This window comes from Branchiostoma floridae, chromosome 2 (assembly GCF_000003815.2).
Source record: "Branchiostoma floridae strain S238N-H82 chromosome 2, Bfl_VNyyK, whole genome shotgun sequence".
In the NCBI taxonomy this organism is placed as follows: domain Eukaryota; kingdom Metazoa; phylum Chordata; class Leptocardii; order Amphioxiformes; family Branchiostomatidae; genus Branchiostoma; species Branchiostoma floridae.
The window spans coordinates 19,550,348-19,577,719 of record NC_049980.1 but is presented as its reverse complement, the minus strand read 5'-3'; the positions used below and the strand labels follow the sequence as shown (position 1 = coordinate 19,577,719).

Sequence of the window (27,372 nt, the reverse complement as noted above, 5' to 3'; positions counted from 1 at the left end):
ACCGTTATTAAAACAAAATAAAAATGGCAGATAATTGACAAGAAAGACAGAAACATGAATACAAATTTTTAATAATTGGGCATTGAGCGGTTGAAGCGCAAGTCGTAATTCCCCTCCCTCAGTGATTTAGATACTACTACAATGTAATTACGATGGGCACTGTGGAGTAAGACATGTAAGAAAAACATTTAACGTTAACGCGTTAAACGTTATCACTACAATCATTCAGTATTTGGGAGTGACGTTATGTGATGAATGGTATTATTGATAACCTCGAGATGACTCTCTCAGTAGAACCATGGTTTGGTAGAACTGTGTGAGGAAAAAATTTATCCAACGACCATCATATGAAGCTAATGCTATCAAATAGAGCGTAGCTGATTGGACGACAGGTTGAGCATTACATATCAAAGGTCGTGTATGGATTGAAACATTTTTCGAGTCCTCGTGACAGATGCGGCACACGGACACTGTCGGTCACCGCTGAACTTGGCCTGGAAAGAGCTGTGAAAGTCAGAAATGGGGGGCAGGGGAAGAGGCAGAGGTAGAGGGAAGCCATTGTCGTTTGATATTGAGTCTTTAGGGTTCCAAAATAAAAAGGAGCTACCGAAAAGCAAGGAAGAACCTCCGCCCCTGTATCCCGTAAGTTGGAAAGTTTTTCCATGATCTTTATTGTGAGATCTATATTCGTATAGCTGTAGGCAACGATTTTAAATGTGGCTGATGGCAATATAAGACTTTTTTTGCTAAAAAGACGTAGTAAAAGATTACAATTTTGTGTGAATTACTATTAACCTCTGTTAGGGACCCTAAAAGCGAAGTGGACTATTCCATTCCCATCATTCGTGATTCAAAATGGCGGCGCCCACTAGCAGATGACGGACGGATGAATGTTTACAAACTTTGTTGGACCGTGTTTAGTGATCACACAGTTTTGATGATCTAGATTTAACTGAGAGACGTATAAGACAGGATGGCGGGCCGAGGTCGGGGCAGAGGGGGCCACCGCGGACTGTCGTTCGACCCCGGCGCGTTAGGGTTTGGCAGAGGAGAGGGTCTCCCCCCTCCCACCCTGCAGCCACCGCCGATCTATCCCGTATGTTGATAGAACTCAAAGAGCCCTCTGTTGCGTTTTGTAGCGCGTTATTTGTAATCCTGACTTCGTCGTTAAGCATGCATGTCTGTATTAGCCCAAAAGTTTGACAAAGACATCACCAAAGCTTCATGACATCACTGAGAGGACATTCCTAACCAAAGCTAGGTACTCATTTTCACCTGAGTGAAGTAGGTGTAAAGTGCCTTTCTCTAGGGGGCAGCGCGATTCAAGCCCCAAACCAAAGGTCCTTGCAGAACCTTATAATTAAGGTTCTAAGTCAACAACCCTAACCACAAGACCACCTTGCCAGCTGTTCAAAGTACCCCAACCTATAGTTACTGCAGTATAAAAGTTTTAATGATTTTGTATTTTCCCAGCCCCTGGAGTTCAAGCCTGTCCCCCTACAGGAAGGGGAGGAGGCTAACTACCTGCTGGCACTCAAACAGGAGTTCCGTGGATCCATGAGGGAGTCTCCGTACTTCATCAAACCTCAGAGTGCCAAGAAAGGTAGATTTAAGTTTTAGATTTCATTCATCAACTTCATTTTTTGATCACATACAGACATGACAAGTACACTACTTTGATGAGTCCAGGTAGAAATGTCGGATAGCATTCACTGTCTGTCATAACTGACACTAACAAAAGGTGGTGGATACTGTCTGAAACATCTTACCTGTCTAAAATCATATCCAGTTGCTTGAGTAAATACTATTTGGCATAGATACACTACTGCAAGGCATGATACACTAGGACCTCCACATCAAATCCAAAGGACTGAAATCCTTTCCAGTAGCATGCAAGTTGAGTGAGCAATAGAAATGGTCAGATTCACATTATCACCCTCCAGGTCCAGAGGGTGTTTGACTCAACCCTAACTAGACCAACCATTCTAATTTGGCTACTGTCTTAGCAACAAAAAATCGTGATTGTGATATATTCTGTGTTGTGTCAATGTGTCATATTGAGCACCAATAGATTTTCTACCTGCCTTGCAGATATTGAACGGTACTCAGACAAGTACCAGCTAAATGGACAGAACAAAAGGCAGGGCCTCGGCTGGACACCAGGTTAGTAATGGATCATTATGAATTAATATCTATTCTTTTACTGTGCAATAGCCTTGTGGGTATAGTGTTTGCTTTTCATTTGGGAGGTTGCCAATTGAAACCAGTCAATGGTGCATACTGCTTTCTCTGCCTAGCACTCAGCACTGCCCACCTCGAACAGTGGACTGGTTTCTTGCTGTAGTGGCCCTATTTGGCTCTTGAAAGGGCTTTAGAAATGGAGACGGGCCCCTGAACATCTAAAGGCATTGGAGTGTTTTTTCACTGTTACCAGAAGCTCTCAATCTTCAAATCCTGGCATTCAGTCTATCTTGGCCAGGCTCTATTGGGGCTAGAAAGGGCTTTCTGCCCACAGAGTAATTATTCTTTGGCATCTGTTTGTAGTTCTGTGCAGTAGAAGTTAATTGGCCACCATGGTTTCCACGTAAAACTACCACCAGTCAAAGATAACCCCAGCAGAGGAAAGTGTCTTCTACTGCAAATAGAGAATGGTCAATCCATGGTAGACTGGATGCCATTTTCCAATACTCCAGAAAAGTGTTTATCTTGAGCCTTGATGTGAGACCTGATGGAACCCATCAGTTTTTGTTTCATGTCAAAGTTTGTGTCCATTGCATGATATTGGATTGGAATTAGGAACACTCATTGCTTGTCTTTTGAACCAATGTGCAGATTGGAACACTTTTCCCAAGGAGCTGAGAATTAGAGAGAAGAAACCCAAGAGATTAAGTAAGTGACATGTGTTCTCACATATTCCACACACACACACATATATATATATATATATAAATGATTCTTGATACTTTGGGTCTGTAGTAGTCTACAATTACCTTTTGCACTGTACAGCTATACAGTTGTACTATGCAGTCAAATTTTACCATATGGTAATATTTGCCATCTTACACAACTCATTGTAGAGAATGCCCAATATGTTCTTATACGGAGCATCTACAGTGATATCATAATTCACAGTTATAAACTATAACAGTATTTGTAGCTGGAGAATATGTTTAAAGCCTCAAAATGTTGTGAGATCCTAACAATCATTATCAATTAATACTGTGATTCTCATTTCAGAGCTCTCCGTAAAACCTTCATTGTCAGGGACCAAGCTCAAGGTCAAAGGACAAAAAGGTGATGCAAAGGAGGCAGAGAACAAATTAAAGGTACTTTGAACAGACACTGATACCTGGTCATACTTTATCCATATTTTGCTTGACTTCCAGAAAAAAAATCATGTAACATAAGAATACAGAGGATTGTTCGACATGAAATACACCAATCCTTGAGATCCTAACAACTGCTGAAACAACTGTTTGTTCCTTAAAGACTCCTTTACAGATCACTGTACTGTGGACAAGACAGGAGCAAATAACACTATGCCATAACGCCATGGCAAGGTGAATGTTGCTTATGCAGGGCATGAATTTTGTGGGTCTTCTGTGCAGTGCAAGGATGTCTGGTCTATATTGTCATGGTAGTGACATTACCCAGACTTTTCTGTCCTTCCCAGCTTACAAAATGTATCTGTTAAATGTTCTACAGACTTTCATGGACATTATATTCTTCAGCAAATCCTGCAGGCTGAGGAGGATGGAGAGGATGATGATGATGAAGATGATGAGGAGGAGGAAAAGAAGAAGAAGGAGGCTGAGGGTGAGGAGGAGGAAGAGGAGGAGTTGTATGATGAGGAAGACATCGAGGAGGCAAGAAGTCTTACTGATATACTTTTATTTCTGCCAATTCAAGTAGTACTATTTATTATACTGCTTGTAGTAAGACATGGTCACTGTAAAGATCTAGAAGCACATTTACTCCTGACCATCAGTATTGACTTTGTGATGAGGACCCAGTTCTTGTATGTGACCTTACATGGAGAAATACATGTATATGACACATAATTAGTTTTGCACACAGGATGTAGTTACTGGATGAACTTTATTGGACACATAATTGTGTAACAGTATGCTGTTGTTGTCCTTCCAGGGGACTGACTATGCCTTGTCATACTTTGACAATGGAGAGGACTACCTGGATGCTGATGATGATGCTCTGGAAGATGGTCCAGTATATTAACAACTGACTCCAGTGCAGATATGGGCACACGGTGTTGATCGAATTTTTGGGACATAGAAAGGCCTTTGACTTTGTATTGAGGTGAAGGTCTGAGAATGACGGTTCTGATTTGAGTTGTACAGAATTTGACGACCAGATATGAAAGAAAAAGAACAATGAAGTAAAAAATGATTCTGCAGCTGATACATGTACTGCTGTCTGAAGCAGTTTCTGAAGTATTTAATTTTGGACATGTGGATGCAACATGTATTTATCACAGCTGCATGGAGAAATTCAGGGGAGCAGTTGCAGAATGCAATTTGCCATCTTCTGCCTCTCAAAGACCAAATAAAGCATTTTGGCAATGCCTTAATTGCAGAGCCTTTGAGCCTTTATTGGATATAGTTTGAAAATGTTTTAATGGGAAGAGCTACTTTGTACATTACGCTGGTTTGATTTACTTAGTTAATGTTAGCAGTCTTTTTGAAGCTGTCACCTCTCTGATGTAGGGATAGTTTAGTGGCTATTTGTAGACAAGGGTTTTACCTGGTTGCCAATGATATCTGATATGTTGGAAGAACTTGCAATCCTGAAGAAGCCCTTCTTTTGTGTGAGCAGATGCTGTAGATTTTGTGGCAATCTATTCAAGAAGAAGGGACAAACATTTCTGCAACTTTTGTTGATTCAGAAACAATCATGATCAAACTTAGGTTAGGTATAATCAAAAATCAAAATGTGCACCATTCAGAATTGCCCTAAGGATGGTGACAGACGATCACCGAAACGTCGGTGAAAATAAAACAAGGGTTGTGAAAAAAGTATCTTTATTCAGTGACGTACACATACCAACATGAGGAAACTATTCAAGGATCTTTGAACTTCAATTCAGAAATACTATTGTCTACCTCACCTCATCGTTCACAGACAATGGCTATTGTTGTCAGTAAGTCCTCCGCTAATCACTCATCGGTGGCGCCCATCTTCATGGCCACTGACCACAAGTCGTAAACCATGATGGTACATGACCTCGAAGTTTTTATCACGTCTCAAACGGAACTTAAAGGACCTGCTTCTGATTCAGTTCTAACAATATATTCATCAAACTTAGTTACGAGGGGTGATCAATAAGTCCTCTGCCTCACCCAGAAATAATAAGCACAACTCAGAGTTCGAAACACAACATCATAGTATGAAGTCATTACTTTCCAGGCATTCGTTTTTTGCTAATTAGAAGGTAAGTGGTGAGAAAAACAAGAGTGAATTGTGATCAGACGTGTGTGGGTCGAGTTCCCCATGCCGTAAATTCTTTGTCATTATCAAAAACTTTGTCAAAATGTTTGATAATGATTCTCTTCCTATTTCAAACAGAAATAAGTAGGTGCCTGACTTCCAGAAGCGCAAGTTGACCTACACACCTCAGGTCGCAGCTCTATTGTCCAAGTTTTTTGTTCTTCTCCTTTACCTAACGTTACTGGGTGTCGCCTGCAAAATAATGATCACACTAATTTGAATTTTGGTACACATTCATATAAGACTTTATACAGTACATCTATGCTTAGAAATCTGAGTTGTGCTTGTTATTTCTGGGTGAGGCCGAGGACATATTGATCACCCCTCATATGCTTATGATATTGATTATAAACTAGCGGTTGTTTTAAGTGTAAGATCGTCTTTATTTCTTCGAAACGAGATAGTATACAATGCGTAACACCAAAGCATGGCTTTTAGCGTCCAGATCTAACAGATATGCCTGTGCGTGACTTCTTCGACACTGATAATGATCTGTTAAACAAAGATTCCTCCCATGAATATTTGTGCACAGGCCGTTACAGGCACGACAATAGTCATGGTCATGGGACAAAACAGTAATTATTTGGGACCTGCATACCACTCAGTTCTGCTTTTGTGTCTTGTTATGTTTACATAAATAAGCACAGTACGGACCGTGCTGGGGTGACGGTAAAGAAGGGAAGGGTCGAATACTGGCCATGGTCATGGTCATGGACATGGGCATGGGACAAAACACAACCCTTGAGAATCTCACACTGGTACATGATGATTGCCTGTCTTGGAATACACTATCTCATTACACAATGATGGATGATGCATTTTACCATGCACTTACTAAATGCCTCATGACCAGCAACAGGTGTTGACAAAAAAGGGACTTAAAAAGCTTGTAAAGCACGGAAAGTTCGTACACATCAACGGGACACCTTCTTGCTTGTGGTGGTAGGTTTAGGTGCCATTGCGCGACGGCCGATATTTTAGTGGATATAATGGGCATTCGCTAAAAAGACTTTTTTTTTGCTGGGCGCTCGCTAAAAAGACCATCGAAAATCGTCAACTTTGATTTACGTATTGCAAACGTAATTTTTACGTCAAATCCGGCAAGCAAATGATGCGTGTTCAGGCCTGGTGAAATTCGTCAAAAATTCGCGAGCAGTTCGGACCTCCCAAATGCCGCAGAAGAATATTTTTACACCGCCATGGACCGTGTTAAGTTCGGACCTCGCAAATGCCACAAAAGAAGAATAGTTTTGCGCCGCAATGGACCGTGCCACATAGGCACACGAGATATTCGGTAACACCAAAGCATGGCTGTCCATTGTCACAATGTGTATACCATGTACTTGCAATTAGCCCCCGCGGGCACGAACTTGCAAATGAACTTCTCGGTAACGCCGGGTAGTCTTGTTGGGTCTACCGAAAGTGCGAAAAGGAACGAAAAGGAACGAAAAGGAACGAAAAGGAACAAAAATGAAAGTACCGAAAGTGCGAAAAGGAACGAAAAGGAACGAAAAGGAACGAAAAGGAGCAAATGTTCCTTTTCGTTCCTTTTCGCACTTTCGGTACTTTCCTTTTCGTTCCTTTTCGTTCCTTTTCGCACTTTCGGTACTTTCCTTTTCGTTCCTTTTCGTTCGTATTCGCGCTTTGGCTACCGAAAGTGCGAAAAGGAACGAAAAGGAACGAAGTATGAAGCAAATTCAAATAAAATCGATGGTAATATTAGGAAAAGGTAAACTGTGATCGGCAAATGCATTTTGCGGCTTGTTCCACGAAATTCCTATAGCAATGGTTCAATGGAGGAATGAATATTGATGAGACCTATCTATGCATATCTATGTTCATGTACGTGTTAATGTGGTTATAACATTCCTTAGAATATCCATATTACATTTATATTATAAAATTTCACAAGAAGAAATGGATTATGTTGAGAACGATTGCGCATATTTTATCATAAAAAGCCATGCTATGTGGATATAGTTGTTTAAAAAATGCAATGATAGCAAAGTTACAAGTATATGTATTGCACAATTTGTAAGAACTTGACCTTAGAGAAATATAGGTCGAATGTTCGAACCCAGGGAAGTCGACGATCGGAAGTTCGAGCCCAGCATGTTGGGAATTATTCTTCCTTCCTTTTTTTCACACTTTCATTAATATCAATACAACGCCTTAAATTTGTTTTGCAACCAGGACATCTAAACCCGGCATTGGGATTTTTTTATCATCAGCGAGGGCCTGATGTCGGTCGCAAGAGGCAGAAATTTATTTGTATTGAATATGACGGAAAATAGTCTGTGTAACACAAACTCCGCTGTCCAGGGCTGTAACTGGCCCCTCCCCGCATAGTTGGTCGGCGGATGTTGGGCGGGCTGCTATAAGCGAGATTTAATCAGGCTAGACGGAAAATTGTTGACAGAAATTGTATTTCCCAATATCCTTTGCACAAATTCCTCACGTTGGCACCTTTCTTCCCGCCAAAATGATGAATACTCATTGTACAACTTGATGAAATCTCTTTGGTACAATGTATATATGTCTCTCCTTTTACAGCTTTTCTTTCGTTGTGAACGAGCGAGAAGATATGTCTCCAGTCTCCAGAAAACCATGTTGTTGGCCCTGTTGAAAGGAGCTGTCATGCTCGTGGGGCAGCAGTTTATTAGCATATCTTTCCTGACCGGATTTCGCGGGTCATTTGCATGCGGCGCTCCCCTCTAGGGAGAATAAAAGCCACCCAAATACAACAACAACGTTACAATCTTGCCTCATCCTGAAAATGTATAATAATCGATATTCATCTACCACCCACTGAATTTTAGTCCTTACTTTCTTATCTCAGTTCCGTTTCTTTGTATTTCGCAGATCTTCAAAGAATAATTTAGCCACACAAAAACAACAGCCTGAAACAGCGCTGTAAAAATTTGATAATGTCAAATTCTCGGTAAAATAAAACACGTTTCATAGGCTTCTAACGCCCGCAGTACCGATTCCTTATATTCTCATTGATTTTATTTAAGTTTGCTTCATACTCCATTCCTTTTCGTTCCTTTTCGTTCCTTTTCGTTCCTTTTCGTTCCTTTTCGTTTCTTTTCGTTCCTTTTCGTTCCTTTTCGCACTTTCGGTACACCGGTCTTGTTTGCCCAGTCTTGTTCGCTTTTGGTCCACTCCCTACGTTCGCAGCCCTGCCGCCGCAGTGTGCCGAAACATTTACAAGGAACCATTTACATAGGGATTTCGGAACCGGCTTAATTTGGCTTCGTGTTTACAAAGTGTGAGTCCACCCAGTCCCACGCAGGCAGGGTTGACTCTCGTGGAAATACCTTACGTAAGGCATTGTCGCGAGAGTCAACCCTGTGTGGGATTGTCGCGAGAGTTTAAGGGTGCAAGAGTGTCGCTTGAGCTTGACCTATTTCCGGGTAGAATAACAACCATGTAAAAACACATGAGTTAAACGCTAAAGTTTAATAGCGTTTTCAGTTTGGATCTTGTGTTTTGTTTACGTTAATTACATTTCATTCAGAGTGTCAGCACAGTACGGCGTGTGAGGATGGATGCAGAGCACGAGGGTCGCCGTATTCTTGACATTGCCGAGGGTTTTATGAAGTCACAGGTGAGTTTGTTTACAATTACGAGGGGCGTTCCGAAAGTTAAAGTTCGGGACATAAGGCATTGGTAAGCATTATAGCAACATCCATGAAATCTCGAATCATTGTGATGACTTTTCAAACTTATAAGAATGTTTGAAAAGCTTCAACGTCCCTTTTTTAAACTGATCAGTAGATGCCTTTGCAAACAACGCTTTTTTAACGATCGAGACGAGGGTAAGGAGAAAAGCGAAATGTGCTTGTCTAATGTCTATTCTAGTAAAAACGTTACTGTCCATGCCGTGGAATCTAATGTCAAAGTATCAATCGGTAGCGAAACGACCTGTAAGCTAGAAATTGTGAGGTGAGGAGTGTGCCGCTAGAGAATAAATAGACCTAAATTGACCCGCATACCCTCTAGCTCTAGTTGCAGATGAACTATCTAGCTCTGGTTGCAGCTTAACTATCTAGCTCTGATTGCAGCTGAACTATCTAGCTCTGGTTACCGGTTGCAGCTGAACTATCTAGCTCTGGTTGCAGCTGAACTGTCTAGCTCTGATTTAATACAGCTGAATTATCTAGCTCTGGTTATCGGTTGCAGCTGAACTGTCTAGCTCTTTTTGCACCTGAACTATCTAGCTCTTGTTGCAGTTGAAGTATCGATGTTTGTTCCAACCGGGCGATGATGACTTCAAAAGGGCGTGGTCTGTACTAAAGAAATCAACATTGACTTGAGGTTTGGTGGACATAGGTAGGGGGGCTAAGCAAGATATTTGTGCTCCGAAACTTGAGCCTTGGTTCTGTTAATTGGTTTATGGATTGTATGGTTGAGTAATTGATTAATTGATTGGCGACGTCGCGAAGTTTATGAACAGCCTTCGTACGCTTCACCGACTGTCTTTGTCATATTCTTAGAACTACTCACTCTTCTTCGCCGTCAGATTTTGTTTAGCAGCGTGAAACTGGGCATTTTTAACCTTTTGGAGACATCTGATTCTCCTATGACTGCTGGAGAGATATCTGAAGCTATCGGAACTGATGCCGATGCGACAAAAAGGCTGCTTAATGCATGCACCGGCCAACGTCTGCTTGAGAAGGTAAACGTGGACCAGGAAACAGGTAAGGCTAAGTTGTACGGTACTCTCTGTGACCGTAGCTGTCGCTGATAGTTTGAGGATGCTCATTGCTGGCCATACTGTCAGTGTTCAAGGGGTAGTCTTATGATTTAGAGGTTTACTTAAGGTGCACTCTCTCTGCACTTGCGTCAAGCTTGCGTCATTGTTTTGTTATTTTCTACGATTTTTTTATAATTTAGATATTGCGTAATACGTAAAAGTATGACTTAGAAGACGACAAAATACACAAAAAGGAAGAAAAATTGTTCTTTATCTCTGAAATTCTCTGAAATTATCTCTGAATTATCTTTCGAACCCCGCAGTGACGCAAGCTTGACGCAAGTGCAGTGAGAGTGCATCTTTAGTACCCGAAGTAATGTTCTCTCACATTCAAAATAGGACTTTCCCTGGCTTAGATCTATAGCAAAAGTAACTTGATACCGTCTTGAAATGCCCATCGTTAACAGGTGGGTGCGGTGAGGCTTTTCGTTTGCCAGTAGGTAGGGAATACAATGTACTCTGTGCACAGATAACTACCAGAGGTGTTGCCTCCATGGGCACAATTTAAGTACGGTAATTTCGGGGGGCATATGACGCTTAACCGCCACCGGTCTAAAGAGAAAATAATGGGCGTATGAAGGTATTTCCGCGAACCGACCTGAGCCACCCCCGGACCTGGTCCTGGGTCGGTTCAGCGGGGGGCCCGTGACGGTTTCTCACGTGTGTAAAGGAGGTCATGGATCATATGCTAATGATATGCTAACGACCCCGTTGCAATGGAAACAAGTTTTGCCTCATTCTAATCGTTTGAGACAATGAAACTTGAAAGTCGTCGAATTTTCCAAGTGGAATGGCCTGCCACCGGTTACTGCTTCAGGCGGTGTCTTCCTATGAACCCTATCAACATGCCCGGGTTGCACTGCCATGCACCAGTGGATATTGCCCGTCCGCTCTGTACATGTGCCTCATCCTCTTTGTTACGTCTCATACGAAGGAAAATGCGGCTAGTAAATATTAAAAACATACACGGTATTTAGGTTTGACCTGTTGGAAGGCGGAAATATGCGCCATTTTGATTCGCGATACTAGTACTAGTATCCTGCGGCCTGCAACGCTTCCAGTGTGTAGATTTTATGTTTGTTGATGATCACTTGTATGTAATTGATTTTCTAGCACAGACATTATGTAATACGTACCAGGTAAAATCGCAACTGTATGCTTTGTCAAGATACAAGGAATTCAACAATGCAATACAAGCAATACAATACAGGATACAAACACATCTTCAACACAAGCAATAAGACACAAAATGTCCATCAACCAATACCTACATGTAGGTTACGGGGACAAGTTGATGCCAGATATATAATAAAGCAAGTACATACCAACACAACATCAGAGTAACGCCACGCGGAGCACGAAACACCTAACAGCACAAACGAAGTATAACACACCAGGTCCCCAAAGGCACAAGTGGATAAATACAAAGTTAATTATCACATTCAAAATTGTCCGGGGTACCGCAAACAGTTGCTCTACGATGTCAACTGTTCCAGATAGAAAAGACATCTGTTCAAGGCTAAACAAATAACCTCACTATCTGTCGGTATACCGCAAACAGTTCCTCTAAGGAGTCAACCGTTCCAGATACCCTAAACAGTTGCCATACGACGTCAACTGTTCAGATAAGGGATTACCAAACACATCCAGATAATAGACATACATTGTATAATAAAACCAAGTACATACCAACACAACTTCAGCGCAACGCAAGGCGGAGCACGAAACATCTAACAGCACAAACGAAATATAACACACCATGTCCCCAAACGCAGAAGTACATAAATACAATTGATTATCATATTCAAAATTGTCCGGGTTCCCCCAAACAGTTGCTCTACGATGCCAACTGTTCCAGAAAGAAAAGACATCTGTTCAAGGCTATCACTGGGGAAATAAATAACCTCACTATCTGCTTGGAGATAAGGTGATTAACAAACAGTGAAACCACGATGCCTGTTCCAAAATATCGCAGATATAGGGGTGATTTCTGATATTATTACATCGATTATAACAACCAACAGATACGGCGAAAAGAAAGGAACGTGCATCATTTCACTACTGACTACAGGCGACGTGCCAAACCTCATACGCAAGCGGCAAACGGAACATAGAGATATAGGCGCGAACACTCAACACACAAACCGTTGGATAACAATATATAAAAAGATCCTAATTAATTATGCAATTAAGTCCAATTTGCATAACATGTATGTCAATAATCATTCATTCTGCACATCTTTGTCTAAGCTACCTGTGTGCTAAAAGCGATGCCACTGTGTATTTCCTTTCGGAAATTAGCCTCTTTGGAATGTCTTGACAAAAACGCCCCTAAAGTTCCAAAATTACGTATTAGGGGGCGGAAACTTGCTCCACTCTGTCATGACGCTGAATGCAATCTACTACCCAAATGTCATGATCATTTCATGTCCGGGACAAGAGATACATCGAAAAAAACTGCTATGATAGATTATTCTCATTAATTATGCAAATGTACTCCTATTTTGCATAATTAGTATTTCATTTTGTACAACATTGTCTAAGGTACCTACATACCAAACATCATGAAAATTCGTTGTTCCCTCCTTGAGTAATCCACAAGTTTTTGATAAAAATGCCTCTGTTATCCCAAAACTAGTCGCTAGGGGACCCAAACTTATGGCACTTATTCCTGAGCACAAGAGCTATCTAATACTCAAAATTTGTGACCATAGCTTTTTCAGAGCACGAGATAGCAAAACAGGAAGTTGCGCTGCAGTACCAAGGGAAGTCGCTAGGGGGGCAAAATCTAATTACTTCCAGCTTTCATCACACCCCACCAACACACCAAGTATGAAATCAATACATCCAGCCGTTTGGGTTATCTTGTACACAGACAGACAAACGCAACTGAAAATATAACCTCCATGACATTTCATGGAGGTCATAAGGTACATATTGATCTCCACACCTTGATTCTAATGTATGTTGCTGACCACAGGCGATGGAGAGTACCAGCTGTCAGCAGGCAGCAGGACCTACCTGACGGCGTCGAGCCCGACAGCGCTGACGGAATTTGTAGGGATTCTGGGCGACTACTACAGGTCTCCATGGCAAGACCTGGCTCAGGCCGTGAAGGAAGGGGCAGCTTTCTCCGCTCGCCACGGACTAGCAGTGGACAAAACGTTCGAAGATGTTTACAGGTACTATTTGTACAAAGAAGTCAATTGAATAAAGTCCCCAACTGGTTTTTTAGGAGTTTCTTTAGCCTTTGCCACATATTCACTGAGACAAATGAATCGTAATCCTTGACAATTCTATCATCAAACATGTATATTTAAAAGCGCCAACAAAGCGAAACAGACGACTTCTTTAAAGTTCCAAATCCAGTTCACAGAAATCCATACTTATAAAACTTGACTGATAAGACCCACGTTGTTACTTTTTAACAGATTGAAATAGCACTGAAAATAGTTTTGTAACCTTTACTTGTTTTCATAATATATTTGTGCATATGTATACCAGGGATGAACCAAACTTTACGGGAGCCATGGCGGCAGTGCCGGCCGTGTTTGGTGCGAAGACTGCTTCTGCTTTCGACCTTTCGGAGTTCCAAAGCATTTGTGATGTCGGAGGTGATATAGCATAATAAGAAATTCATTCATAATTCCTTGGCGTCTAGCTTGTGTTTACACCAGCTCTCGCTGGCTGGGCTTAATGCCCCCCTCCGGCAATTGTAGGGCCGGCCGCTAGGGGCGCGATTTTAGTCAGGCTACTTGGCATCTGCGTAGATGTTTTAGATGTTAACTTCGTTCCTCAAAACGAATCATACGCAGTTACGAATAAAATATTTTCAAATGATGGAACGCACCATACATGTAATTGTTGGCCCATTGGGTGCAGGTGTCTGCATGAAGAAGCCAGTTGCTGCGAATACTAGTAGTAGTAGTAGGGAGCTTTTTCACTCACCAGTGAAGTGTGCAGGAAGCTGGTGCTGGGTTTTTAAATATTCTTCTAGCGTGCTCGTCTTATAGCTAGACATTCAAATTATCTAATAGGCCTTATCTAAAGAAAAATCTTTAAATGTCCAAAATATGCCCGAGTTATCATTCATTGACTTCACGTTCAAACGATAGATGTAGGAATGAACGTAAGGTTGTATCCATGGCTTTATAGGCTGCACTGGACCTCTTGCCTACCACCTTGCTGCTGCCTATCCCCAAGCATCTGTCTCGGTGTATGATCTGCCTCTCGTGGTCAAGCTGGCGGAGGAGAAACGCCCAGCTGGTGACCACGCCGAGCGGGTATCTTTCATTGCAGGTACACCCAAATTTGAAGAATATTTTGCAATTTGAGATATAATTTTTGCCTCTAGACTTAGTGTTTTCGTAGCTGTTTCAAGTACGTTTTCACCAAAAATGACATAAAAGTCTAACTTATATCTTTTATTGCTTACATTTTCGATGGCAAAATAACACGAGCATTTCTACATCTCTTCTACTGCCTTTTAAGTTTGAATGACCAATCACGTACAGGATATGTAACCTCATTAACATTATCTCAATCGTGACGTGTTTTTATTGCTTACAGCTTTTTGTGTTTTTAATAATCAATCTAAATTATATATTGCTCCACTTTCACTCCTCATAAAGCAACCTTTCTGTCATCAACAGGCGACTTTTTCGGAGATGCACCCCTCCCGGCGGCAGATCTGTACGTGTTGTGCCGCATAATTCACGACTGGAATGATGATAAGGCTCTCAAGATACTGAACAAGATACATCAAAGTCTTCCTCCGGGTATGTCCATGTCTTACGTCGATTATAGGGTGTGTTCTGGACCTTGTCTTTTAAAGACTTTATTGCATTTAATGTCGCCTGATACATGGCATTGCTACTTGTACAGTCTTTGAAATACAACACCGCAGCAAGATAATTGATAGGCATGAATCAAGGCATGGTAGATATTATAGGTACAATAGATAACATGGACCTTGTTTACTGACACTGAAATCTGCAGAAGGGATTGTCCAATGATTTTTGATTTTGAAGCCAACAGTCGTGGCTCGCTCGATGGTTAATTCGGTGGTTGTAGGAATCGAGCAGGCCGTGTGACACCCTGTACACATTGGGTCTGGGCTGACGGCTTTATTCTCTTCCTACAGGAGGAGGGGTGTTGGTCGCTGATACAATACTGGCAGATGACAAGACTGGGCCAGAGGTGAGCAACAAGTACGACCTGCACATGATGCTTGCTGCCGGGAGTCGGGAGCGCTCCGGACAGGAGCTCAGACGGCTGCTGAATAAGGCTGGTTTCACCGAGGTCACCATCAACAGCAACGGCTATCCATTTGGCCACGTTCTCGGGCGCAAACCACGTATTTAGGGAGTCTGTACCTAATAACAGCGCGTCCAGAAAACAACAAGTACTGATGTACTGGTTGAAAAATTATCTACAAGAGAATAAGGGTGTCTGAAGTAGAAAAGAATCTCTGAAGCTCCGTCTAAAGATCGTATGAGCTATACCAATAAACCACGTGATATCTCTAGTGCACTCTAACAGTAATATACATGTATATCAAACATTGATATCTCCTAGTTCTAACGTGGAAACGGCAGCTAGTTGGGCGGTTTTTGATTAGGCTATACTATATTCCTATGTTATACCATACTCTTTACACAGAGCTGAAGCAACAAAAAAGTTCCTTTCAACATAAACATGTTTCAGTTTCAGTCAGACTACTTCCAAGACTGTCAATCGTCACAATATATCGGCTCATCCGTACCTATGCCCACTTTATGTACAGTGCAGAGTAACATGGCATGTAATTGGAAGGCATATCAATAAAAATACAAGAAGATACAGTTGATTAGATTATGCTTGTTTGTCCAGAGGGTAAATGTGACTGCTTTGTTGGGATAAGTGGTCACACAAGATGATCAATCAAGTAACTGACAATTTGATTGATCATGTTGTCAGTTCATTATCCGCTAATAACAGTGGGTGGGGTAGCAGAATCCCTGAGAAAAACAACAGGGTATTTACGGACAGTTTGAACCGCCTGCAACACGTCTTCGGAAATGATGTTTACTATATACGTGAATGTAGTAAGCGCTTGTAATGTCGGCGTTCAGTGGCGCTTGTTCGTGGCCGATTGCCGCCCGCTTGCAACCAATTTTGACAAAAGTCAACAGAGGCGACCCAGTGAGATATTCTCCAACGAGGTTTCAGTCGGAGGGAATAGTACTTAAACGTATTAAAGAATGCCCGACCACTGATATTCCTCCCAACGGAAACCTTTGCTTGGAGAATGTCCCCTTAGGGATTAGAGGGCTTGTCGAGTTTGTCTCCTGCAAATGTTATATGCTATCTTTACAGGCTGTCACTTTTACTTGTGGTCAGACAGACTATGACAATAACGGTACTGAAGCGCCGTCCAGTGATGGACGATGGTACTCCAATCTGGCAGCGTCAAGCATGTTAATTTATCAGCTTTCTTTATTTTATCGTGTCAACAACAAAGCTCTCACTGATATACACACAATACTTACCAGCGCTCCAAGCAAGAAGTTACCCGAGTGGAGTACCGTCACCCGTCACTGTGCCATGCTTCAGTACCGTCATAGTCATTGCTAAAGTAAGTCTGCCTCATCGGCGTAACATTGCTGTCGTCCGGAAAGCCGCGTTCCTAAAGGTTTGTCCCGGACCCCCATAAATTACAAAACTATAACGTTATAGGTGATGTCCTTGGTACTGAAAGTCGATCCTTCAAGGTAAAATATCTGCCTGGGTAGAAATGATGCACAAACCAAACCAAATAAAACAAGGTAAATAAACCGCATAAACCACCTTTTTTTGCAGAGGTGCTGTCCTTGGTACTGAAAGCCTACTCGAATTGTTACGGGCTGTTCCAGTCTTCTACATACTATAATTTTACCAGGGTATTTCGTCCCATTGCTGGATATATAAAATTGTCAGCTATACAAGTTTAATTTGGTGAAAGGATACCAGGACTTCAGTACATTTTCAAAAGCTCGACTTCAGTTATCAACCACTGCTACGTTGCCGATTGAAGCTGTACATACACTTGACTTGGCGACACCTTAGCAGCTGGCATAACAGTGTACGTCCGATTTGCAAAAATTGACATTGCACTCTTAATTCTTATTGTCTACACCTGTACATTTCTGTGTAAATGACTGACAACACTCACAAAGACAAACACGCAGTTATACATTTATATATTTGTTTGGACTAAAGTTTAGTAACATGATAGCATATGATCTTTTACCCTGTTTCTGACTGCATGTAGAAGTTGAGGTGGCTTTTCCTTTCCTTGTTTCAGATATGATATATCAGCCCTTTTTACTACCATATGGAAAGTGAGTGTAAATCTATATTTTCCATAAAAGAAGCTGTGCATCATGTCCCAATATGGCTTTTTCTTCACACATACTTCCTGATGTGCTATACAAGTATTTTACAGCTGTTGGGTTCCACGCACATGGAACCATTTCAGATCTAGGCCTGCTGAAAACAGTAATCAACACAATATAACAATGGTGGGTAGGTAACACAGATCTTGCTCAACATCTTTTGTATAATAAAATAGTAGTTTTCTACAGAACAAGCGACGTTCTTAGAGGTGTTCTCACTTGTTAACTCCAAATCCCATACGAAAACAACGGTTCTAGCTTTCGACATTTGAAAATAATCACACAAAAATGTATCAGAGGATGTATAAAGGTAAGAAAAGCTGCAGTCTTTTAAGCAATTTGTTACCATATCTTGTTATATTCACTGCATAAACTTTAAACATCCCAAACCGTTCAATGTTCCTTTTGTCAGTAACATACATGATGACATTCCCACTATGTTATATGTTGTTACAGTATCGCATTATTTCTCAGTATATTAATTTTCAGCTAATATTTTATGATGACCATCAGTGGGCAAACACAAAATTAGACAAAACTTAATGAATACAAGAACCATAAACTTCAATGTTAACATCATTAAAACAAACTCTTATCAATGTTAATTTAAAAACAAAATATCTCCCTGGATAAAATAAAGTTTCCACCTTGTTAAGCAGCATGCACTGCAAAAGACAATATGGCCAAAAATTCCATTTGACACTATAAATTATCAGAATAATTAACAGAATATCTGCTAATATTAACAGAATTGGAATATCTGCCAACTTCAGCTTCGCTGTTCTAAAGCATATTTTGATTAGAAACATAAACTTCCCACTTGACAACATAATAATAACACCATCCCATCAAAAAGGTTTGACTGCTTGTCACTGGCACTTAAAATTAGAAGAATGCAATTCTTAAACAATATTCAGGAAGCCCAACAGCCTCTTCTTTTGGCAATAACTGAGTTTGGCATCTTTTGATGGAAGTCCTGAAAGCTGCAGTTTTACTGATAGCATCATTTTATAAGCCATCTCACATGAGATTGTGGGTGAGGTCAGAAGTTAAGACCGCTCAAATGTTAGCTTGAGGTGGAAAACACGTCTAGACAAGGAACTGTTTACAAACCTTATACTTTGACCATATACCACAATGGCTCATGCATGCACATGTGCACTTGGAACTGCTTACTTAATGACTTATTACATGTACATATATTATTTGATATACTACTAGGGAAGTTTATTATGTAGTAGTTCCTTCACAGTTCCCACAAGGCACAATTAGACTACTGGCGTCTCTGCACATGGGGAATTTCACAACCATGATGTTGATGCTTTTTGATGCAGAGTATTTTTATATGTAGTACTATAAGGGAATCAGAAGTAGGGGATTCCATCCAGAAAGCAATAATAGTATGCATGTCTTACTACAAGGGGGAATATTCTAATGACAGTAATGTTAAGACTCAGATTTGCAAATGCATCAATTTTGTTGGCAGCTCAATATCAATAGATCAACTTCCAATTACATCAGCAGCATCATTGGGTCACATGCATCATGTTTGGAAACATTTAAATGTATTCCAACAATGTAAATTCACTGCATTCACTGCCTGTAACATATATCTAGCATGTTTGGACATGTTTGAATACCTCAACCGTGGCAATTTTTGCTGTCCACTGAATTACTTATAGGACAAATGATGCACCAATCTGACTTCCATTATAATTACCAGGTCAACCAATAAGAGAATGGCAATTAGTGGTAGAATTAATGAAAGAGAGCAGCTGCATGTCCTTCAAATGTTGGCATCTCTATGTTTGAACTTTTATCTTGCATTTCTACATGTTGACAGAGTTGGCCATTGCTATGGGTTCAGTCTACAAACTGTACTAGTATATCCTCATTGGGTCAAGCCAGAATAGGTAGGAGGAGTGTAAAAATGGGTATAAGATACAAATACAGTCTGTTGAATCTTATGCCTGAAGTCTAGTCTATCATTTTCAACTCAAATTACATGATAGTGCTGATGGGTACCATCCAAAAATACATTCTCAAGGCCCATAACATATCTGGCAATATCAGGATCACTTATATTGTGCACAGGCTTTGATACAGATCAATATGAGTAATTTGTTAGTCACATGAGATCCCTCATGAAAACAACAAAACAACAACAAAAAATGGAAAACACTTTTTAAAAGCTTCCACAGATCTCGTACACTTACCACTTCCACTTAAGATTGTATATAAATATATAAAGTCATTTAAACATCATAAAGTGTTATACTATTCACATAACTGACATTAATAACACTGCACATAGAGAACAATTTCACTCTGCAACTTGTTAAAACATAAAAGCAAGATGTTACCAAACAAAAGTTTTAAAAATATGGTTATTTCAGCTGTTGTAGCAACACCTATAGTATACAGCTTAGGTGGGTGTTCACTTGTGATTTGTTAGTAATCTAACACTTACTACACGTACTATATATTCTTTTCAACTAGTAGAAGAATTAATTTCCAGACTATATCCATGTAATTTTGCACTAGGTATATCATGTGATTTGTACAAATAGTTTTTCAAAAGTTTGATGTCTTCAACTTTTCACAACTGTTTCAGAACCTTTTATATGGCATACTTATAGCTGAAATACTGGAAAAAACTTACATCTTTGCTTTAAGTATATATTTTCTCATCTGTCATCCATGACATCCATGTCATCCAAGTATAATGGGAGGAATAGGTGGTGTCAACAAATGACTGTCTTGGTGACTATAGGGGCACCATGTAATGATGTTCACTTTTTCTATGGTGCATGTTTTCCTGCCTGAATTTGCACAAATTTTAGTCCAGAAATTGGTTAATGAGATTTCCATGCTTAAGTCTGATTAATGCAATATTCTTTATCCACACCCTACCTCTACACTCAAACACATTTAGTTATCTTCTTGTATATCTGCAATAGCCCTATTGTGCAGTTATATGCTCCAACTTTGTCCTCTTTCCTTCACAAATGGCAAGAACTAATGGTGCAAGCTGTGGGATACAACAACTGATTTGCCAATATATTGAATGAATGTTTACAAGTAAGCTGTTATCCCATGTTTCTCAATGTTGTCTGTTGCTAGGCAACAGAGGAATCCCTCAGGCATCAAACTCCGTCTCCTCGCTGTTGTTGCTGGCGGTGACGGTGACCAGCTGCTGGTGGAGGACGGTCAGCTCGTGGAGCTTGTCTCCGATCTGCTGCTCCAGGTCGCGTACGCGCTGCGCGTCTCGCCTGTGGTCGCACAGGACCGTGTCCAGCTGGCCCTCCAGAGTGGACACTCTCTGCTGTAGGTCACGCTTGTCCTGCTCACAAGTCTGACGGGAGAACAACAATTGTGAGCGGGTACTGTACATGAAAACTCAATATACACCATTCATCTAGACCAGATTAAGTTTGTGAGAGGGTAGATAATAAAGTAAGCCTGAGCCTGGTCACTTTGAAAAAACTGAGGAAGAAAGAGAGTAACTTTTTATGAATCCTATTGCCTGCTGGGAGATGTGGGCATTATGGATAATGCAAGGGGCAAACTAAACTACACCATGACAGTGCATACTAGTATGTGGTGCATGCATGGGTCTATGTTGTCACCATGATGATGCTGTTTGCCCCTCTGCCACCCTTACCCAGCATGCAACTGAATCCATAAAGAAGTCTATGCCCTTGGGAGATACCAATACTGCTGGAATGCAGGGGGGTGGTTGAGTATTGTGCTGTAATAACTTAACATTCATTGAGGGAGAAAAACAGGGGTGGTATGGTGAGTTCATGTTGAAATGACTTGTTGTTCATGGAGGAGAACAACTTACGTCACCAACGACAGGGGACTCTTGCACCACAATCCCAGGCTGCATGGGGGCGTCAAAGAGCAACATCTTAGCCTCTGTACCGTTAGAATTACAGTTGTTGGATACGAGGGCAACACTGATGGCAGTTCTCTAGTTAACAATTCTGAACTTAATAATCATGTCTGTCTTAAAAATGGCATGAATTTTTTAATAGTTTCAGACAGATCAGTGAAAAACATTGACAATTTTAGATAATATTACAACAAAGCATATCAACCAGACAGACTGAAAGACTGTCTACAAAAATTTCTTTCCCATCAAGTAAAATAAGCTTATCATCCCTTCCTTGCCAAAAACATGTAGTCGGACTCTTGTTTATGCTAGGGCAACATTCTCAAACAGGGCCCTATTGGGCTGTTTGCAGAACAAAATGTACATCAATAATGTACACAGATTGTGCTTGTGACTACTTTTTCTTACGTTTTGTGTGTTTTGCTGTATTCTTACCTTCGCCAAGAAGGTTGTGTTTTGGTGGATAAACAACATAACTTGAGAATGCCTGGAAGGATTGTATTGATATTTTGTAGGTGAGTAGGTCTGGAGATCTGGAAATGATCAGGACCCCCTAGTGGCTTGTTATGATACAGCAGTGGAACTTCCGGTTTTGGTATCTGATACTTGAATATCAGAACACCAAACTGTGAAATCATTGTACATTTGTACTTCAAAGAACACTACACGGCATGGAAACAAAACAGAGCTAACATACCAGAAGTCTTTGCTGGATTCCTTGGTTCTTGGCATCTCTCATTTTCAGGGCTTCAACTTCTTCTTGCAATCTTTCCAATTCCTAAGAAGGAAAACACATAAGGAAACTCTAAGAGATTCATTCTGAAACAGCCTTAACTAAAACACTTTGTCAGGTTTCCCCACTTATGTATACAGAATATACCCACACAACATGACATTGTGCAGGGTAATTCTGCAAAACCAAATGTACTGCAGTACCTGGAAAAAATTTAATAGAAGATTGTTTCCATAAAACAATAACCTTTTTTTATTTTAGTAAAGTTGTATACTAATTCTAAAATGCTTTTCCAGATTTTCAGACAAAAATCTATATAATCGAGTAAAATATATATTATTTTTTGTAAAAATATTCAATTTTCTTCCCACTAAGCTGAGTTGGTCTTATCCCATCCCTCCCTGTATCCATAGCTAACATGTAAACTACAAAGTCATCTAGGAAGCCATTGACCTACACGTAGAGGCTTATAATATCAATCTTTCAAACACAGTCTTTGTTCTTTACAGGCATTGTCACATTAATGGTACAATAGGACTATCAGTATGTCAACACATTCTTGTGACAGTGGTAGTTGTGTGATGGAAAGGGTTATTGCAAATCCATGTCAACATCTGTCCTGTTGTAACTTCTGTGAAATTCCTACGGCAAATTATCATTATGAAGAAATTTGACAGCATCTTTAATACCCTGTCTTTCTCCTGACCAGCAGTCTTGAGTCTCTCCACCTCCTCAGCAAGTTGAGTCTTTTCTATCAGAACTGCATCCATCTGATCCTGAACACCTGCTCCCTCCATCTTTAGAACCTGTTAAAGAAAAACAGTTCAAACACGGCAAAAATACTCAAGACTGAAATACAATACAAAGGTGCAGTTTGTCAAAATATAACCCAAACAGTATTATATAAGCCCTACATACACTTATGTGGAACATGTGCTGTTGTAGCAGATCATTTACAAAAAAACACACAGGTGTGTTTAGTCAAACAAAATACATCTTACGGCAAGAAAAAATGCAACAGGCAGTCAAAGTAACATCTTAACAGCCTTGTTCTACACTTATTTCCATCATTTTGAATCTTTCTCTAGTAGGCTTTCCTTCATTGTTTGGCTTTATCCCTTTTGATAAAATCAGCCAGATGAAATAAAAACATTAGTAATAAATATTCATTAACCAGGACACAAACATACACATACAGACCTATTAGCACATGTACACCTAAGTACAATTTTCAACCGTCAGCAAATATAAGGAAGACAAACAAATAATATTACTGAAATGTGATAGCAGTCATCTATGATACTTGCAGGCCTTCAAACTTCCTTGAACACTTACATCTAGGCAAAAACACCTCACACAGAGAATGTGGTAGAATGTGCAGATATTCTGTTGACAGTTTCAGGAAAGAAAATGGTCTACAACCCAGGAAATGGTCCATATTAATGAGGGCACATGGATAAGTCACTGAATATTCAAGGAATAGAGATTTTCCTACAGCACTGAAGGGAAAAATCACTAGACCCCATGAAAATGTAAGTACATTGCACTTCATATGGATAAAAATCTATGTCCATTCAAGAAGGGGCATTTTTCACTCAGCATGAGTGCTTTAATATCATGTATTGTTACAGGAACTGTACCCTGGACTAGCATGGTATTGCTAGCTTCCTTGTAACTATAAAAAACTGACGTATGTCAATACAGAATGGGCCATAAGAGGCTTAGGTTGTCTGATGCCAAACTATATGATGACTACATCATAGTAGACATTTGGTACCTCAACCTTCATACTGCAAATCTGTTTACTTTTGCAGTGGTTTTGTTCGTGATATTTCCAGTTGTAAAATTCTGTAGTAATTTATCAAAACACATACTCGGGATGAATATGCTGTGAAGTGCTAAAACTAAAACTACATGTACCACTAATGTTTCACAATTCACAGTAGTGTGGACCCACAAGACAGAAGTACTAATAGCTGTCAAGCACATGTCATCCAAACTTCACAAGATGGGGAGTAACAGATCTGACAGGCTAGTAACTGAGCGATGTTTTTTTATGTTTGTTCTTCAAGTACAAGTCCTTGTGGCACAATGTTTGCCCTGGGTGGGCGTCAGACAAATTTCATATGGCATTTTGCTTCAAGAGTGAGAGACTAATATTAGTTACAACAATGCATGCATGAAAGGCAACAGTGATTTTCAGACATGCACTCAATCTCTCCAGCTATACAAACAATCTCATTACTCTGCCCAGTCGTGAGGGTGAGGTATTGTCTTTGGCTTGTCTCTTTGCCTATGTGTGTCTATATGTTTGTCTTTGAGTGTGCTTCTCTGTGATTCCCAGTATGGTGCTAATATTTCTGTCTAGCTATAACTAGCAATGTTGCACATTACATAACATTTTATATTCAAAAGTTTTACTTTATAATACGAAGGCTTTTTCCTGACATCATTCCTGCTGATTTATGCTATATCCAAGTAGTTCAGGCTAGCTCAGGAATATGGCACAAAATGGTACTAAACGAACCAATCTTGCCACTTCTTTCAGTATGAAAGTTATTCAGAATGCAGACACATAGAGTGACCATACCTTTTTCTTCATACTCTCATTCTCTTCCTTGTACGCAGCCAGCTGTTTCTTCCACTCCTCGACATTAGCGGTGCTTTCCTGCAGGGCCGTGGTCAGGCGGGTATTGTTGTTCTTCAGGGTCTGCAGTTCTACCTCCCATTTCTTTGCATTGGCAGAGCTACAGCAAATCACAATGGAAATGTGTTATTGCTGAAAAATAGGGTAGAAACAGAAGGGATCATGTTATGTAGGGGCAAGGAGGTTGAAATGTGTGTGTATGGAGTACGTACATGGCCTAGAGCCTGGGCAAGGGCTTTTTAAAGTGAGTGACGGTATGTACTTGTATGTACACTGTGTGAATGTGTGTGTTTGAGTGCATGCCACCGAACCGCACAGCAGACTGCACATGTGATTGGTACAAATGTATAAACTTAAACGGTTTAACAAGACAAAAAACAACACTACGACAGTGCTGTGTTACATGTACCTCTGTGCCAGGGCTATCTTGAGTCTATCATTCTCATACTTCAGCTGGGAGTCGGCAGTCAGCGGCCCATTGTCGCTCTTCGCATCTGATCTATCCTGGAAGGACTCTGGGTTCTCTGGAGGCAGGTTGAGGGACTGGGAACTCCGATGGTCACGGGGAAATGTACCTGTCCAGGAAAAATTGACTAACCTTAAGACTCCTTTCACTAAAATTACAACATATCTGTTGACAGTGCAACAGTAATCATGACATCCATTATAGCACAGTAAATTAATAAATGCAGTGGTTTTATGATCTCAATTTTCAAAGTAAACTCTCATTATTGCTAACAATACCAATTTTTTGTCTGTTGTGCAGTGCCCCCTAGTCTGTGTGAAACAAACACTGCTGTCCGGGTTGTAACTGGCCCCTCCCTGCCGAAGGCGGCGGATGTTGCACGGGCTGCTATAAGCAAAATTAGCTAAATTGCCCCCAGACTTTATGAATTTAACACCTCTACACACAACAAAACTCAGTCCAGCTGCAGTATCCCTTACCTGAGCCCTGTGAGGTAGCTGTACCGTTGACAGTTGGTATTTTCTGTGGTGTGTGAGGTGTCTGTGGTGTACTGCCTCCCGACTGGGCGCGGATTCTCTCCACCTCCTGTCGTGCAGACTGCTTAGCATCCTGGAACTTCTCAATGAACTGGAGAGAACAGTCCCACATGTTAATGTGATATAGAGTTTCTTTAATCAACTCTGACACTTTCTATGTAAGGAAGAACTAACTATCTGCAACAAAACATTGTAACAGTGTCAGCACATTGCATGGTAATCATAGTAACTAGAAAATATGCCCACACTTCTGTGATTTCATCAATAATGTTAGTGCAACTGCCATAGCTACTTTGAATAATCTATTAGGAGTATGTTTGAGTCAGAGCAAAAAGAGACCACCATCACCACAGTGTCTGCAGTGAACTGCAACATGAGACCTAAAGCTCAGAAGATGGGAAAGTCAGATATGTTAGTCTAGTTATAAGGCCACCCTGTATATTCATCTGATTGTACAAAGTTTCTTCATTCACATGTACAAATGTACTGTATGTGTGTATTGAATATCTATTCAGAAATTTAGTCTTAATTTGTGACCATACAAATGAAAGTACAGGGTAACCTTATTGGTAACAGGAAAAGACTCCAACTACAAAGGTTCATATTATTGAAGAACAGTTTAACCATTATATTAACTCAGCACGAGAGTTGCTGTTGTGAGTAGTTCAGGAATATCTACAATGTAGTACTGGTCTTAGTCAATGTACTAGTTATCAACCTCTTCTTCCTGATTGGATTCCTTAGGTTTGGAAGGCTCTGTAGTGATTTCGTCTGACTGAACAGATGTGATGTCACTCTGCTGCTTTTCCTTTGCCTTGCGTGTCTCTTGAGGTGTCCCTGGAGCCTTGGGCACAGTGCTACCATGCTGCACTGGTGGTGAGATACCGTTAGCCTTCTCTCCCTTCTGCTGCAGGCTCTGTCGGGATGATCTAGGCGTGCCTGGGCTATTCCTGGCACGGATGCGATCAACCTCTTGCTTGGCTGACTCTTTGGCTTCCTGGAACTTGGCTAGAAACTGATAAGAAACACACATACAGGGTGACACTTTTCCTTAGATGACATTTGGAGCTACAGAAGAAGCAGAGGCAAGACATCTCTCCCAGGTGGAAGTGTGAAAAGACATAGAGAGGACGCCATGGCTTGGAACTGTAGAAAAATGTAGACCTTTCATGACTGCAAACTTGATAGAAGTGGGTAGCTAGACCTAATTTTGGCAAGGAGCTCAAGAGACAAAGAAGTGCAACTTTCTCCCTGCTTTAAACTGTTAAGATTGAAGTGAGACCTCCATCTTGTACTGTGAGGGAAACACAGCTGAAACCACCCTCCTTTGTTAGGAACTGTGGAGAAACCCTGAAGTGAGGTTTGAAACATGTAACAGAAACAAACAAGTGAGACCTAATTTACTCACTCGCT

The 27,372-nt window shown here is 40.7% G+C and overlaps 3 protein-coding genes across 6 annotated transcripts in view; 2 read left to right on the top strand and 1 right to left on the bottom strand.

Moving 5' to 3' along the window:
• Nucleotides 1-389: 389 nt before the first annotated feature.
• Nucleotides 390-4,591, top strand: LOC118410246 (DNA-directed RNA polymerase III subunit RPC7-like). 2 transcript variants are annotated; one of them, XM_035811807.1, is made up of 7 exons: nucleotides 390-642; nucleotides 1,474-1,603; nucleotides 2,092-2,163; nucleotides 2,833-2,889; nucleotides 3,238-3,326; nucleotides 3,732-3,866; nucleotides 4,147-4,591. In XM_035811807.1, exons 1-7 carry the CDS (start codon nucleotides 520-522, stop codon nucleotides 4,234-4,236), a joined length of 696 nt encoding a protein of 231 aa, XP_035667700.1. In that variant the 5' UTR covers nucleotides 390-519; the 3' UTR covers nucleotides 4,237-4,591. The 2 variants fall into 2 exon arrangements, with proteins under 2 accessions (XP_035667700.1, XP_035667701.1); XM_035811808.1 differs by lacking the exon at nucleotides 390-642 and adding an exon at nucleotides 826-1,096.
• Nucleotides 4,592-9,031: 4,440 nt separating this feature from the next.
• Nucleotides 9,032-16,108, top strand: LOC118406542 (acetylserotonin O-methyltransferase-like). The gene is made up of 7 exons (XM_035806624.1): nucleotides 9,032-9,115; nucleotides 10,031-10,208; nucleotides 13,245-13,446; nucleotides 13,769-13,878; nucleotides 14,420-14,563; nucleotides 14,917-15,042; nucleotides 15,408-16,108. The coding sequence occupies exons 1-7, from the start codon at nucleotides 9,053-9,055 to the stop codon at nucleotides 15,626-15,628; spliced, it is 1,044 nt and encodes a 347-aa protein (XP_035662517.1). The 5' UTR covers nucleotides 9,032-9,052; the 3' UTR covers nucleotides 15,629-16,108.
• Nucleotides 16,109-17,469: 1,361 nt separating this feature from the next.
• LOC118406526 (homer protein homolog 2-like) overlaps nucleotides 17,470-27,372 on the bottom strand; it is an 18,036-nt gene continuing 8,133 nt past the window's right edge. For 2 of the 3 annotated variants that reach the window (XM_035806598.1, XM_035806591.1), the window contains exons 4-10: nucleotides 26,678-26,974; nucleotides 25,903-26,050; nucleotides 25,367-25,532; nucleotides 24,901-25,057; nucleotides 23,000-23,116; nucleotides 22,275-22,355; nucleotides 17,470-21,034 (exon numbers count right to left, since the gene is read on the bottom strand). In XM_035806598.1, coding sequence (XP_035662491.1) covers nucleotides 20,819-21,034; nucleotides 22,275-22,355; nucleotides 23,000-23,116; nucleotides 24,901-25,057; nucleotides 25,367-25,532; nucleotides 25,903-26,050; nucleotides 26,678-26,974 — 1,182 coding nt within the window. In that variant the 3' untranslated portion in view covers nucleotides 17,470-20,818. The remainder of the gene's footprint in view (nucleotides 21,035-22,274; nucleotides 22,356-22,999; nucleotides 23,117-24,900; nucleotides 25,058-25,366; nucleotides 25,533-25,902; nucleotides 26,051-26,677; nucleotides 26,975-27,372) is intronic. The other variant, XM_035806607.1, reaches the window with a different exon arrangement.